Genomic DNA, 15,950 nt, shown 5'->3' on the forward strand with positions numbered 1-15,950 from the left:
AAAAGAAAGAATCAAACTGGGGAACAAAAACTTTACTAAGCATTTAAAAAGCACATTCCAGGATAAGAAGCACGCAGGCTCTCTTCAAACTAGAAATGCTCAACTTTGCATTTTGACGTGAATTGGCTCCTCTTATAGTGCCATAGACTCACTGGGAACATCACAATGGAAACAATGTCTCCAAAGACATTACACAAACTGTATGAACAATTTCAGTTATCTTTGAACATGAAGGAACTACTCAAAGAATGTAAAAAACAAACACCACTGGAAACTTCATAGCAACAAAGTTAATGACAGCAGATAACGACTGAAATTGCCAATCTACTTTGCCCAGTAAGGTAGTTAGGGCTTTAAGGCTACCTCCGTTAGAGAGATGGTCATCCTCGAGTTTTGGCGAAAATGGAAACCGAGGACACCCATCTCAGAAACGACCAAATCCAAGCTCTTTGGTCATGGGAGGAGCCAGCATTCATAGTACACTGGTCCCCCTGACATGCCAAGACACCAACCAGGCACCCTAGGGGGCACTGCAGTGGACTTCACAAATTGCTCCCAAGTGCATAGCTCCCTTACCTTGTGTGCTGAGCCCCCCAAAACCCACTCCCCACAACTGTACACCACTACCATAGCCCTTATGGGTGGGCACCTACATGTGGGTACAATGGGTTTGTGGTGGGTTTTGAAGGGCTCACATTTACCACCACAAGTGTAACAGGTGGAGGTGGGGTGGGCTTGGGTCCGCCTGCCTGAAGTGCACTGCACCCACTAAAACTAATCCCGGGACCTGCATACTGCTGTCATGGAGCTGGGTATGATATTTGAGGCTGCCAAACATATTTTTTAAAATGTTTTTTTGAGGGTGGGAGGGGGTTAGTGACCACTGGGGGAGTAAGGGGAAGTCATTCCCGATTCCTTCCGGTGGTCATCTAGTCATTTAGGGCATATTTTTGTGGCTTGGTCGTAAGAAAAAAAGGACCAAGTAAAGTCATCCAAGTGTTTGTCAGGGACGCCATTGTTTTTTCCATTATCGGTCGAGGACGCCCATGTGTTGGCACTCCCCAGTCCCGCCTTTGCTACGCCTCCGACACGCCCCCATGAACTTTGGTCATCCCCGCGACAGAAAGCAGTTGAGGACGCCCAAAATCGGCTTTCGATTATGCCGATTTGGGCGACCCTGTGAGAAGGACGCCCATATTGTGATTTGTGTCGAAAGATGGCCGCCCTTCTCTTTCGAAAATAAGTCCACTTGTCAGTCAGGTTTTCAGGATATCCACAATGAATATGCATGAACTTGACTTGCATACATTGCCTCCATTATGTGTAAATCTCTTTCATGCATATTCATTGTGGATAAACTGAAAACCTGACTGGCAAGGGGTACTCCAGGACCGGACTTGGAAAACACTGTCCCAGGGCACCTAAAAATCTTGCACAGGCACTGGTTAATCTTTCAGTAGATATATCAAAAGACACATTCAGTAAAATTAAGGCTTTTTTCCCATTCTCTATGTGAAAATAAAGCTGAATTAGAAAATTCTGTCCAAGAATTAAGTTACTCAATAAAACTTATCACCTAACAACTTATTTGTTGACCATATTTTCATATGCCCATGTATAGAAACACATTTTTTGTTGGACTAATTCAATACATCTAGCTTGTGAGAAATATGCTCACTTTATAGCTTGCTTGTTGACTCTTATTTCTAGACATTGAAGAGGAATAAGACAGCAATCATAATATTTTGCTCAAAGAATTGCAAGAATGTTTGCCAATCTCTCTATATAAAACGCACCTCCGACATTCTAATGAAGCCTCAAGTCTCCAAACGTTCTAAATTTGTAGTTGTGTAGATCGCTGTTCCTCCATGAGTGTCTGCCCCGCCCTCGCGTGACAGCGTGATGAGGGCGGAGCACTGACACTCAACGAATCGCATCGCCCACCTGTTGCTATGCGATGAAACGTGACGTCAGACACATCGCGAACCTATGCAAACGACTACACAAACAAAGGCAGGCAAGCTGAACGTCGGATGGTGGGAGGGAGGGAGCCAGCCAGCCAGCCAGCCTGAACATGGGAGGGAGGGACCCTGAACGTGGGAGGGAGGGGGGCCACGACCCTGAAAGGCGGAGGGAGGGGGGCCACGACCCTGAAGCTGGGAGGGAAAGGGGGGGGGAAGGAGAGTGGGAGACGGAGGGGGGGCCCCCTGCCGCACACTCTCATTCTCACACACACACTCTCAAACAGACAGCCTCACTCTATGTCACACACACACACACTCGCACATTCACTCTGTCTCTTTCTCTCACACAGTCACTCTCACACACACTCTCTCAAACATACACACTCCGAGGAAAACCTTGCTAGCGCCCGTTTCATTTGTCTCAGAAACAGGCCTTTTTTACTAGTAGTAAATGATTTCAGATATAAACAGACTGAAAGAAAACATTCTGTGGCATCTAGGATCCATTTTTGGCACTCTGGGAGATTTTTTGAGGTCACTCTAGTAATGAAGCACATCACCATGGAGAATGTAAAGGCTCCATTTACCATATCCCAACAGAAAAATGGTGAGAACTTACCGTAAAAGGTTTTCAGCACCAGCTCTCATTCTCATCGCTTTCATGATCTGTTGGTTTAAGCCAGCCCTTTGATTCTGCAGCTTGCTGCGGCCTGTCTTTGCAAATGGGTTACATCCCTGGAATTAATAAAGCAAGCAATTTGTCAAAAGTTCTTAAGATAATACAACAAAATATAATTATTGTAGGTTCTCAACGCAACTACACATGTTCTGATTCAAATCAATAAAAATGAAGTCCTTGAATATTACTCAACTGTAATGCTGCAGTCCCATCCCAAGCCTGCACCATTTCCAGGGGAAAAAAAGAAAACCCCCAGGGGAAATGGTTTGCATGGCAATAACCCAGTGGTAATCAAGCATCGCCAAGCGCTGCCAGGTTACCACTGGATTAGAGCACCTCAATGGGTGGCAGTAAGGGCTCCCTGCCATATGACCATGCGATAAGAGTTCTCTTACTGCATGGCCATGTGTGTAGGGGCTTTTTTACCCACTGCAGTAAAAAGGGCCCTGGTACACAGGAATAGCTCCTGCTGCTAGTGCAGGGCGCTTTTTCCCACAGCTTGGTAAAAGGACCCCTTAATGTTTCATTGAGAGCTTGGTCATGACTATTAAGATATGAGAGATTGTCATCACTAAAAAAACAAAAAAAACCAACACATTTATGGCTTCTGACACATTTTAAAAAACTCAACAGCCTGCCCTCATTTAACCCCTGATATTCAGTGCTGGTGTATGGACATGGCCCGGCAATGGATATTTGGGGCTAAACTAGCCAGTGTTGGTAGGAATTTAGTAAAACGCTCGCCACCATCAACTGAATATTGGTGGGGGGGCTGTCTCTGGAAGAACAGAAAAACAAACAAAATAGAGAAACAAATTCCCTGTACTAAAGAAGAGGTGGGGGGGGGGGGGGGGGGGTACAAGCTGCTAACGAGGAACATGACCAGAAAGTGTAAAACAATAATGAAGAAAAAAAGATAACTGAAATTTGTCTGGCTCTCTCTCCCTCCTTACAAACATTAGAGAAGCTAAAAAGTAGGTCAGCTGAACAGCTTTCTGGGCATATCCTTTCCCTGTGCAATCCAGCAAAAGACAACCTCGCCAACTCTAGTTCCCCCAGCCTTCTTCTACAGGAAGAAGCATGGAAGTTAAGGGAAAGAATAAGGGTTGGCAGGCTCTGTGCTTCTCTGCTATTGTGCAACAGCATACACCATGAAAATACTGCATGCCCCATACTTTTAACAACAAAACATTGTTTTAGCAAGTTATTTTTGTGCTTATTTCCTGGTTTCTGCTGCCCCTATCATGTCCATTATTTTTATTTTTCAAACTGCACAGGATGGGGGTGGAGAGAGGTAACATCATAACAGGAACGTAGCAAGTCCAGTGCGCGCCCTGTGCGACATGCCCCCGCCCCACACACTTTGCAAGGGAAGCCAATGGAAGGGGCACAGTTTTCATGCCCCAGCTTCCCTTGTACCCTGTGCGGCTGCACCGCCCGCACATAGCTAGCTACAGCCCTGCATCACAAAGTACATGAGGGTACTGACACCACTAACACCACTTAGCCTTAATTATTACCGATAGCAACAATAATGATGGCTTTTATAAAAAGCTTTCAATCAGGGTGTCATACAATCAAATCAAAATGCTAAAAGGTCCTTTTATGAAACTGTGGCAAAATGGGTCCTGTGCTGGTGTCACCGTGTGTTTTTGACACGCTCTGAGGGCCCCCTTTTACCACAGTGAGTAAAAGGAAGGTCTTTGTTTTTTTCAAGAAATGGCCATGCAGCAAGTGAAGCACTTACCGCACGGCCATTTCGGGCAGTAAGGTGGCAGTAAGGGCACCTGAACTAACCCCAGTGGCAACCAGACTGCATGTGGCACTGCCCGATCACCACCGGGTACACACCAGAACCACAAATATTGAAATATTTTTGCAGCACTGGAAATGGCGCATGCGGGGGAAGGGAACTGCCAGCCCGTGGTACTTCCCTTTTAGTGAGCAGTAAACCCACATTGGGCTTACCGCTGCTTCATAACAGGGCCCCCTAATGAGCTGGCCTTGCAGTGGCAGTGCTGCAATTGCAATGGCAAATGCAGTTGCTGAGAAGAACACAGGGATCTACATAACCAGTGGTGTGCTGGAGCAGGCTCTCACAGGCTCGCAAGAGCCGGATGTTAAGTTTTTAAGAATTTTGGGAGCCGGTTGTTAAAGTAGGGCCCTCCATGGCTACTTTAACAACTGGCTCCCAAAATGTGGGCTTGGGCCCCCTGCTGAATTCTCTTTTACTTTGCTAGTGGGGATGCTGAGCCCTGCCAGCCAAGAAAATAGACTGCTGCTGTTCCCCGCTCCTTGTTTCCAGCTCTGAGCAGCAGACTGGGACTTCTCCAGCATGTGTGAGAAGTTTCAGCATGCTGCTCAGAGCAAGACCTTGGGAGTGGGGCAGTCCATTTATTGGCTGCCAGCAAAGGTATGCCTAGTGTGCCCGCATGAAGGGAGGGAGGAGAGAGAGGCAAGTGTTGCTCCCCCCCCCCCCCCCCCGGCCACCCTTGGCCCTTCCAACTGCAGAGCTGGCTACGTCCGTCAGGAGAAAGAGCCTGTTGTTAAAAATTTACCAGCACACCCCTGTCATAACTCATATTTTACCAATTACTTCATGTAAACCCCTATAATAGTAATTTTGAAACAAGCACAAACTTTTGAATTTTAATCTTTCTAGCCACAATGAGCAACCGACGTAGGCTTTCCAATTTTGGATAACGTGATCATACCCGCCCCATTCCCTACAACAAACATAATACACAATTTTGAACCAACTGAAAATACTTCAAAATGGTAGATCCAATTTCAGTTAGTTGGATTCTCTGTGTGGAGTGCTTTAGGCCTCTCCACTGTTCCCAGTATTATTCAATGTATGTTGAGATGGTCGAACTTAGAGATGGACGACCTCGGTTTTCGCCGATAATGGAAACCGAGGACGCCCATCTCAAAAACAACCAAATGCAAGCCCTTTGGTCGTGGGAGGAGCCAGCATTCATAGTGCACTGGTCCCCCTCACATGCCAGGACACCAACCGGGCAGTGGACTTTACAAATTGCTCCCAGGTGCATAGCTCCCTTATCTTTGGTGCAGAGCCCCCCCCCCCCCCCCAACGCCACTCCCCACAACTGTACAACACTACCATAGCCCTAAGGGGTGAAGGGATGACGGGGGGCACCTACATGTGGGTACAGTGGGTTTCGGGTGGGTTTTGGAGGGCTTCCACTTACCACCACAAGTGTAACAGGTGGGGGGGGGGAGGATGGGCCTAGGTCCGCCTGCCTGAAGTGCACTGCACCCACTAAAAACTGCTCCAGGGACCTGCATACTGCTGTGATGGAGCTGGGTATGACATTCGAGGCTGGCAGAGAGGCTGGAAAAAATGTTTTTTTCATATTTTTTTAAGGTGGGAGGGGGTTGGTGACCACTGGGGGAGTAAGGGGAGGTCATCCCCGATTCCCTCCGGTGGTCATCTGATCAGTTCGGGCACCTTTTCAAGTCTTGGTCATGAAAAAAAACATTGGACCAAGTCGGCCAAATGCTCGTCAGGGACGCCCTTCTTTTTTCCATTATCGGCCGAGGACGCCCATCTCTTAACCACGCCCCATCCCGCCTTCAGTACATTGCCGACACGCCCCCGTGAACTTTGGTCATCCCCACGACGGAAAGCAGTTGAAGACACCCAAAATCGGCTTTCAATTATGCCGATTTGGGCGACCCTGAGAGAAAGACGCCCATCTCCCAATTTGTGTCGGAAGATGGGCGTCCTTCTCTTTTGATTATGCTGCTGAATGTTTTTAAGATACTTGGGGCCCTGTTTACTAAGCCATGCTACAGGCGTTTTAGCATTTTTAGCGCATGTTAAGCATTAGCATGGTCTAACCGTGTAGAAGCCCATAATATTCCAGTGGGCATCTACATAGTAAGCACTCGCTAAAAATGTTAGCGTACCTTAGTAAACAGGGCCCTTGGTGTTTATTTGGATAAAACTTTATCTTTAAAGTTTCATACTGACACAGTTATTAAAGCTACTTTTTATAAATTACATGGTCTTAGAAGAATTAGTTCTCTTTCTAAGGAAAAGCATTTTTCAATCTTAGTTCAGATGGTAGTTCTTTCTAGATTGGATTACTGTAATGGTCTATATTTTCTTTTGGCTAAACTGATTTCTAGATTGCAAGTGATAAAGAACACTGCAGTTAAGATGATTTTTGGACAAAAGAGGTTGGACCATGTTATGTCTATTCTGATAAAACTTCACTATTAAAGGTGCGTACAATTTTTTAATTATCTAGTTGGGTTTATAAGATGTTTAAAAGGTACCTGACCAGATTATTTGTTTTCTTTTCTTTTCCATTGTCTCCTTCCTCTTCACGAGCTAGATATTCTTGGCATACTTATTTTCCATCTTTAGTCAGAGTTAAATATAAAAAAAATCTTAGCAATTGTTTCCTTACCAAGCAGTCTCAGTTTGATGCTCTTTACAGTACCTGCCAAACTCAGGATGATTACTTATCTGTTATTGCGTAAACGACTGAAGACCTATTTGTTTAAAAAATTCCTTTACTAAGTCTGTATTTTATGTAGATTTTTCCTGAATCTATGTTATCTGCTTTGAACTGATATATGGGAATTGGCAGACTATAAGCATCATTACCATTAAAATTCACATTGGTCCTATCTACCATTTGTGTTTTATTTTGTTTATTTCCTCAAGTCCTTCAACTATTATTTATATTTTGAACTCCCAAATGTGGACTTATATTGGTTTTGAGGAAGTAGATGGATAATAGATTTTGCTTGATATTGTAACCTCATTTACTGATTTTTCTTATCAATTTTGTGTATTTGCGAAATTGAAATCTAATAAATAAAATAATGTAAAAATTCACATTTGTTCATGAAACCCCATGATACAGGAGTTACAATAACGTAGTCTACTCAAAAATCACTGTATGGACAAGCAGAAACAATTTATTTTGTGCCAAAATACAGCGTTAATTTAGGGATTAACCCAGGTTAAAAACATACCTTCACTACAGCAGAAATTTGGAAGATCATGACCAAACCATCATCAAACATTCCCAAACTAACTACTTATCAGACTCAGGCAGCAGCATTACAAGTTATGTTTCTGTAGAAATCCGCAAAGTTCTTATTTTATTAGAATTAAGTCAAAAACTAGTCTTCCTAAACCAAGACGCCACCTTGCTAAGTCACCATTTAACACAGCAAACATGTCCACACACAGGTAAGCCAATAACTGAATATCGTAAGCAAATATAAAAATATCCATACCACTCTTTTCAATTTCCAAAGTTAAAGAGGCTAGAAACACATTAGAAAAGTATAGAGGACAAAACAGATCTCTATGGTACAAACTGCCACAGAGGCTGCAGTGAAGAAAACAACCCATCTCAACACACACATTCCCCTGGATGCTACATATGGTGCTGGGATTTCAGTGCCGAAATTTGTGCATGGATCTTAATTAGCTCATGAGTCAACTGCAATTGATGTTATCAATTACTGAAGTTAATTGGTAATTGAAATGTGTGTGTGTGCATCTCCCCGTTCCCTATTCTATAATCCTACATGCCCAAACTGCTAGAGTGTGGAGTTATAGAAATGCCCAATTTGTGTTCCAAAATGGCCAGAGCTGGGTGCCGGCATTTGCACCAGGTTTCAGCTGATGTAAATACCAGCACCCAACATTTTAGTGCAGAATAGGCTAGCGCTATTCTACAAACAGCACTCAACCCAGAGCACCATTTTTAAAAATAGTGCCCTGTGCCATTTTTTGCCAGTGCCAAAATCTCAGTGTCATTTATAAAATGTCCTCCACTGTGTCCTGTCCTCCAAGTAGTCCTTAACCATTGTAGAGGCAAAGTATCTTATTACTCAGCCCCTCTACACAACTCAATAATATTCCATGGTCAGTAGTGTCCAATGCCACAGAAAGACCTAATTGCATACAGAATGCATCTTGAACTTGATCCACCCATGGATGAATTCTTTCCATCATGGTCATAAGCAGGGCTGTGGAGTTGGAAGCAATTCTGGGAGTAGTTGGAGTCAGTAAAAATGTACTGACTGGCTTCAAAATAAAAAACTTACAACATTATAACATATGGTAAAGCTATCATTGTATATAAATAATTTATAGATATAGATATATAAACACAGATATATAAAGAGAAAGAGAGAGAGAGATTTATATATGTGTGGGCAAAATCCCAACTGAGAAGGATAACATCCCAACACTCCTGAATTTGTCATTCAATTGGCACAAAACTACTTTCTCCAACACATTAGTTGCTATGGGAAGATCTGAAACAAGACAATTAACTCCCTTTATTTGTATGTAAGCAGATTAACTATATACAATTCTGCCATTCCTTAAAAACATGGTTGTTTAGGACGTTTTATAATTCTGCTTGGATTATTTTATGTTCATTTAAATGTTTAAGTATAGCTATTGTATACTGTACCTGAATTGCACAAGTGATAATCTATTTGAGCTTTATTCATTGTAAAGAATATATAAATGGGATATTAAATTAAATTAACTAACAAGATTACCATTAGCCTTTCCAGTTTTAGTAACTGGACACACCAACTGTTCATTTCAGTTCCCTACAAACCTTTCCCTCCAACAAAGGTCAATTAATCCATTCAATTACAGAACTGGTGGAGTTTCTGGAGCTACTTCCTAGATAATTTTAGCGGGCATAAACTACTCAATAAGGGCTTCTTCCATCGCTGCAAAACTTTACAAAAATGTCATCACAACTACAGACCTAAACTCTGACCACCCCAATACTTTTCCAGCCACCACCAAATGTTCATCTACAAACGCTACTCCTCATCCAATTCTTTATTTTCCTCAACACCTCTCTCAAACACACTGGTCAAACAGCAGCGAACCCCTAAAATAAAAGCAGTTGATCTCCCTCTACTAATTGCCTTACCAATGAACACAGTTGCCTTGACTTATCAGCTTGGGCTTAGGAACTTGTTAATAATACCACCTGATAATTTTTCCCCCTGTATACAAAGCAGTGTGACACTACCAACCTTGGCAATACCACACCACCAGCCACTAGCGCAGCTTTGTAAACAGGGACCTTTATTAACTTTACTAACTCTAACCCAATTTTCTGTAGTCCTAGGCTTATGCCACACCCTTTCCTAGGACTACCATTTGCAAAAAAAAAAAAAAAAAGAGAGAGGACAAAAAAATAAAAATGGTTGCTACCTTTGCTAAAGAATAAACACAGCAAATGTGTAAATGGCTTTTAGTTAATGAACACACATCAAACAGCGACCGACTTACAGTACAGCAGTAGACAATCTACTTTTCAAAAAATTCTGGGTTTGAGTTTTGTCTGAGTCTGAGCCCAAGCGTACTTATCAGAACAGCAGAGATCCCTCAACAACTTTGGCTGGCTTCTGAGATACATAAGAAAGTCATTGCATGACATACGCTTAAAGTTTTGCTGCACGAACAAAATTCTTTTGACAAATTCAACCTGCAGGGAAACAGACAAGAGACAAGCAATGTCTTTGTCTCTCCCTAGCACTGTGTCCAGATTGACTAATAGTCCAGAGATGGTTTCTCTCATTATGTGGCTAGGTGTGCTGGTCATAGTCACATAAAAGGAAAAGAGGATATTTACCTAAAAATTAAAAAATCTGGAGGACATATCTGAAGAAGTCCAAAAAGAGGACATGTCCTCTTAAAAGAGAACGTATGATGAGGTGTATTTTCAAAGCACTTAGACTTACAAAGTTATGTGGAGGGGCATAATCGAACAGGGACAACCAGCTCTAAGGGCGCCCATCTCTAAGGACGTCCTGGTGACGGGGCAGGGAAACCCGTATTATCAAAACAAGATGGGCGTCCATCTTTAGTTTCGATAATACGGTCAGGGACGCCCAAATCCCAACATTTAAGTTGACTATAGAGATGGTCGTCCTTAGAGATGGTTGTCCCCGGTTTTCGGCGATAATCGAAACTGAGGACGCCCATCTCAGAAACGACCAAATGCAAGCCATTTGGTAATGGGAGGAGCCAGCATTCGTAGCGCACTGGTCCCCCTCACATGCCAGGACACCAATCGTGCACCTTAGGGGGCACTGCAGTGGACTTCAGAAATTGCTCCCAGGTGCATAGCTCCCTTACCTTGGGTGCTTAGCCCCCCCAAAACCCACTCCCCACAACTGTACAACACTACCATAGCCCAAAGGGGTGAAGGGGGCACCTACATGTGGGTACAGTGGGTTTCGGGTGGGTTTTGAAGGGATCCCATTTACCACCACAAGTGTAACAGGTGGGGGGGATGGGCCTGGGTCCACCTGACTGACGTGCACGGCACCCACTAAAACTGCTCCACGGACCTGAATACTGCTGTCAGGGAGCTAAGTATGACATTTGAGGCTGGAAAAAAAAATTTTTTTTTTTTTTTAGGTTGGGAGGGGGTTGGTGACCACTGGGGGAGTAAGGGGAGGTCATCCCAGATTCCCTCCGGTGGTCATCTCGTCAGTTCAGGCACCTTTTTGAGGCTTGGTCGTAAAAAAAATGGACCAAGTAAAGTCGGCCAAGTGCTCGTCAGGGACGCCCTTCTTTTTTCCATTATCGACCGAGGACGCCCATCTCTTAATCACGCCCCACTCCCGCCTTCGCTACGGTGCCGACATGTCCCCATGAACTTCGGTCGTCCCCGTGACGGGAAGCAGTTGAGGATGCCTAAAATCGGCTTTTGATTATGCCGATTTGGGCGACCCTGAGAGGACGTCCATCTCCCGATTTGTGTCGAAAGATGGGCGCCCTTCTCTTTCGAACATAAGCCCAATAGTAACCTATGGAATTTTGTAAATCTAGGTGCTTTGAAAATGAGCCCTATGGTAACCCTACTCTTTCCAAATATTTACTCTACTGGTTTAGTAGCATTATAACCAGCAAGACCAGCACTATACCAAATATTACTCTTACTACAGGCCTTCTTCACTACAGCATCCACTCATACCTTACCCTTTAACTGCCTTAGGGGCAGTGTTCCCTCTGCGGTGAGTGCATGAGCGATCGCTCATACATAGGGGGAGCAATCGCTCACTTCCGATCTATATTCGCTCACTGGGGACTTCAGGGACAAAAGCAAACTGACATGCCTTCTCCCTTTCTGTGGCTGACAGTCAGTGTGCACTCCACATTTCCGCATCCTGCTACACTCTTCTCCATGCCCATAAATGAGAACATGCACAGGTTGCACTACTTAACCGAGTGCCTGCAGGCTCCCCAGCAAAGAGAACCCCTTCCCGTCTCCCCCCGCAAGTCCACCCTTGGTCCTGCCCCTTCCTAGACCCCACATTCATAAACACTGGCAAGGGATGGAATGGCTTCGTCCCTGCTCCCGCTGCCCTGGGCGAGGCTCTCTTTAAACCTGACCGATGAACAAAACGCTGGTCAACGTAGGTCACGGTCTGCGAGTTTGAATAAGAGGAGAGCAAGGAAGACCGGCTTGAAGCTAAGTAACTCTTCATACTACTACTATGGAATAGAGATTTGAGTAACATACTTTTGCAATTATTTAGCTAAGTACTCTCACACAACAGTTTGAGTTTACCAGGAGGTTTGTTATGCCCTTCTTAAGCCAATGATGAAGCAGCCCTGCTCCGGTTGCTTTTAGCGACTTTTGAGCTTCATGAGGCTTTTTCCTCCTGTAGCATAGGTTTTTAACATTAATGTATGGCCATTAATATTAAAAAAATAGAAAATAGGCCTTTTACAACCACAGTAAAAAATGGCCTTAGCATATAGGAAAGACTCATGTAAGGATGTGTTAAGGTAACTTTTTTACCACACTGTTGTAAAAGGACCCCTTAGTGATACCCAAACAGCACAGAGGCAGAAAAATATTGTAGAGTCATTTCTAGCAAGGAAAATTATGATGGTCACTCACAACTTCAAGATAGGATTTATACTATGAAATACAGAAATCCTAGCTATGAACCATTACACAAACCACAAAGAAAATAATATATTTAAGGTCAGCAACTTAACTTATAATATAAGCAGTGGAATGGGGTAGAGTACTGGGGCCACGGCCCGACTAATATTTTAACCAACAAAGCATCAGAAATTAGAGAGCATGGGGGTGGAACCAGAGATTGGTTTGTTTGGCAGCTCCAACCAAAAAGATACTCTGCTGCTCCTGTATAAGACTTACCAGCAGAGATAACGAAGGCTAGCACTGAAACAGAGTTTAAAAGCTTGGGACAGATATGGAGGGCAATGGAAGGAATAGGGTGAAATGTTGGCCAAAAGAAGTGGGGGGATTTGGTATTGGTTTACAGTTGAGAACTGATATGCTTATCTACCCAAAAAGGTAGAGAAATAGAAAGGAAAACCACAGGGCAGACTGGATAATCTAATCCATCCTCATCTGCAATTATCTATGTTATTACGTCAAATGTTTGATTCTGTATAATACCTTGGATGATCTTTTTGACCAGATATTCAACAGATAAATAATTTTTAAATAAATGAATAAAGTGTGTGTGTGTGTGTGTGTGTGTGTGTGTGTGTGTGTGTGTGTGTCACAGCGGCATATGAACATAACAGGTGAAGAGGAAATGGTCCAAAACAACAACCATTGCTATTGTGCTGGTAATTTAAATAAAACTCCTACTCCTCCCTTTAGGAAGCATAAAATCAGGGTATTATTGGCTGTTATCAGAATCCTATACAACACAGCATCATCACCATTTATCACATGCTTTCCCAACAAGGGAACCCAGACATATTTGGGTTTACAAGTACAATATAGAAATACAATAATACAGCAGTCATAGTAGAAGATGTCAAATATACATACATAGGGCTCCTTTTATAAAGCAGCGCTACTGATTAGCATACGCTGAATGCTTAGAAGCCCTGGGCTTCTTTGCATTCAGCACGCTGTGAATCGGCAGCACCGCTTTGTAAAAGGAGCCCATAAGGACAGTATATATGGTGAAAAAACAGTAGAGTACATCAATACTCAACCCACATTACCCCTTTCTGGACAAAGTGAAGGAGTTTGCTCAGTACTGGGAATGCTCAAGCACCCACAGAACTAGTACCTACAGACCAGTGTAGGGATTTTAGGACTGTGTGATACTTTCAAATTTGCTTTTGTTTAGCATCATTCAGGCTGCTGCAGACCCCAGTTAAGTTTGGTTTGGATCCCAATGTAGAACACATTTAGTAATTAGGAAATCACACAGCACAAATTCAGTACAGACAGCTGACGAGCAAATCCAGGGAAAGAGAAATTTGGTGTGGGTGTGTATATTTAACCACTCAGAAAGGTGGGGTTTAAATAACTAAATATAGTCAAGGTGGGGTACACATCTATACTCATACATGATTAAACCCTTACACAAACAGGTGCAACATAACTAAGTCATATCAACACACGTTCCTACCATATACTTACAACACAATAGCAAGACACTAAATCCAGGAAATTAAATATCCTCAGCCAACGTAATTCCCTACAATACAAATTTTACATTTCCTTGCAACACACACACTTAAAACCCAAACCCAATGCTTATGCTCTCCCCAGATCCCACTATCCAGAACCACCCTTCCCTTCCTCTGTATAAACACACACACAGCCATGTTTTGTGCGTATGAACACACAGAAAGCAAATGTTCCTTCTTCACATTTGGTCTCTAAAAATATACAGACAGCGATAGATACAAAGAGTAAGAGAATGAGAATACGTGAGTGAAAAACGTAAAGACCATGCAAAGACAACAGTCAAAATAAACAGGAACAGAATCAATACAAGCCTAATTAGTATGGTTGCTTGAATTATAGTTTGCCAAGCAACATATACTACTTTCAAGCGAATAATCTTATTTTTAAGTTAAAGTGCAAGTCATTTTATTTTCAGTATCTTTAATGTGTGCTCCAGAACGGTCCATGGAAACCTGTCATAGCCTGCGGTCGGGTTATGTCCCAGACCAGATTAAAAAAAAATGTAATAGGTGGTGGAACTAATCTGAACACACTGGTTCTCTTTCCACTCACTAATCGATTATATCTCTTCTCCCTTGCTTTTGGTGCCTAACCACCTTCCCATTCCTGATACCTACACTGACTACATAGTTTTTACCTTTAGATTGTAAGCTCTCTTGAGCAGGGACTGTCCTTCCCCATGTTTAAACTTGTACAGCGCTGCGTAACCCTGGCAGCGCTATAGAAATGCTAAGTAGTAGTATATCAAATGTCTCTTACAGTTTTCACTTGCAGTGTGAACTACTGTCCACCACGTTAATCACTAATCGTTCCATTATTTGCAAACATGTAAAAATGTAGTTGGCATTCTAAGCCCGTAGAATAAAAGGAAACGGGGATACAAAATGCAATTTACGGAATAATCGCATTTGTACAGCCAAAACCCCCGTCTAGTCCCAGCCTCATAAGAGCGAAGAGAACGCCATACGTTTGTAATGTCCATTATTATCCACGAAGGTGCGCAGGTGACCCATGGCCTCTTCATCCCCCTCCCCTAGCAGTACGGAAGGCATTGGCCATCTGTCGTCCGCTCTTACCTTTCGGAAATAGCCATTGTCAGGCAGCCCACCGTCTCCGGGGTCCGTGCGAAGGATGGTGTCCGTCATGTGTCCAGCGACCACGGTGACAGGTGCAGCAGCGTATCACGGAACTGATATTATTATCGAGACTTGTTTCTGTGTTGTGTATCCTGGACCGAGCTCAGCCAGCGCGTGAAGAAAAAGTCAGGCACTGCACGCACAGGTCTCCTCCACCTACCTCCACCTCTTCCACCCAGTTGTTGACGTCAAGCCCCGGCCTCCAGAACAGCGCGCAGTGCGCAGCGCACCCTCACTCGTCTCTGGCCAGCACGCGCGCTGTTTGTTGCCGTTGCCCTCCCTAGCAACGCGGCACGGGACCGGGGCACCGCCTCCAGGTGCGCGCGAGACGCGAGCTGCGAATAAGAGCAAGTTGCTGAGTTAAGGAGCCTGACGGGGAACGCAGTGTACAGACCGCGGCCGCTGACGTCCCACAGAGGTGGTGCCGGCTCGGATTAACGTGGTAGCCAGGATTAGCTACTTCTAACTCTCTCTGTCCCGCCCCCCTCTTTGTGTAATTGGGATGATGTAATCTGGCTCACTGTTCCATCCCATCCGAAAACGAGGGTTTGTTCTTTCATTTGGCTCCCCTGGTCAAGATGTTTTTCAGTACGTTTCTCTCGAGGCCCGCCTTTCCTCTCCGCGCTGTCCCCTCCCTTCTTCCTTGTATATTCCTTTT

At 43.9% G+C, this 15,950-nt stretch overlaps 1 protein-coding gene across 1 annotated transcript in view; it reads right to left on the bottom strand.

The window, feature by feature from the left end:
- Positions 1 to 15,718, bottom strand: part of RHPN2 (rhophilin Rho GTPase binding protein 2) — a 114,307-nt gene extending 98,589 nt beyond the window's left edge. The window contains 2 exon segments of the mRNA XM_030204425.1: positions 2,584 to 2,699; positions 15,233 to 15,718. Of these exon segments, the coding sequence (XP_030060285.1) occupies positions 2,584 to 2,699; positions 15,233 to 15,301 (185 nt within the window). The 5' untranslated portion in view covers positions 15,302 to 15,718.
- Between the last annotated feature and the right edge of the window lie 232 nt (positions 15,719 to 15,950).

This window comes from Microcaecilia unicolor, chromosome 5, assembly GCF_901765095.1.
Source record: "Microcaecilia unicolor chromosome 5, aMicUni1.1, whole genome shotgun sequence".
NCBI lineage: Eukaryota > Metazoa > Chordata > Amphibia > Gymnophiona > Siphonopidae > Microcaecilia > Microcaecilia unicolor.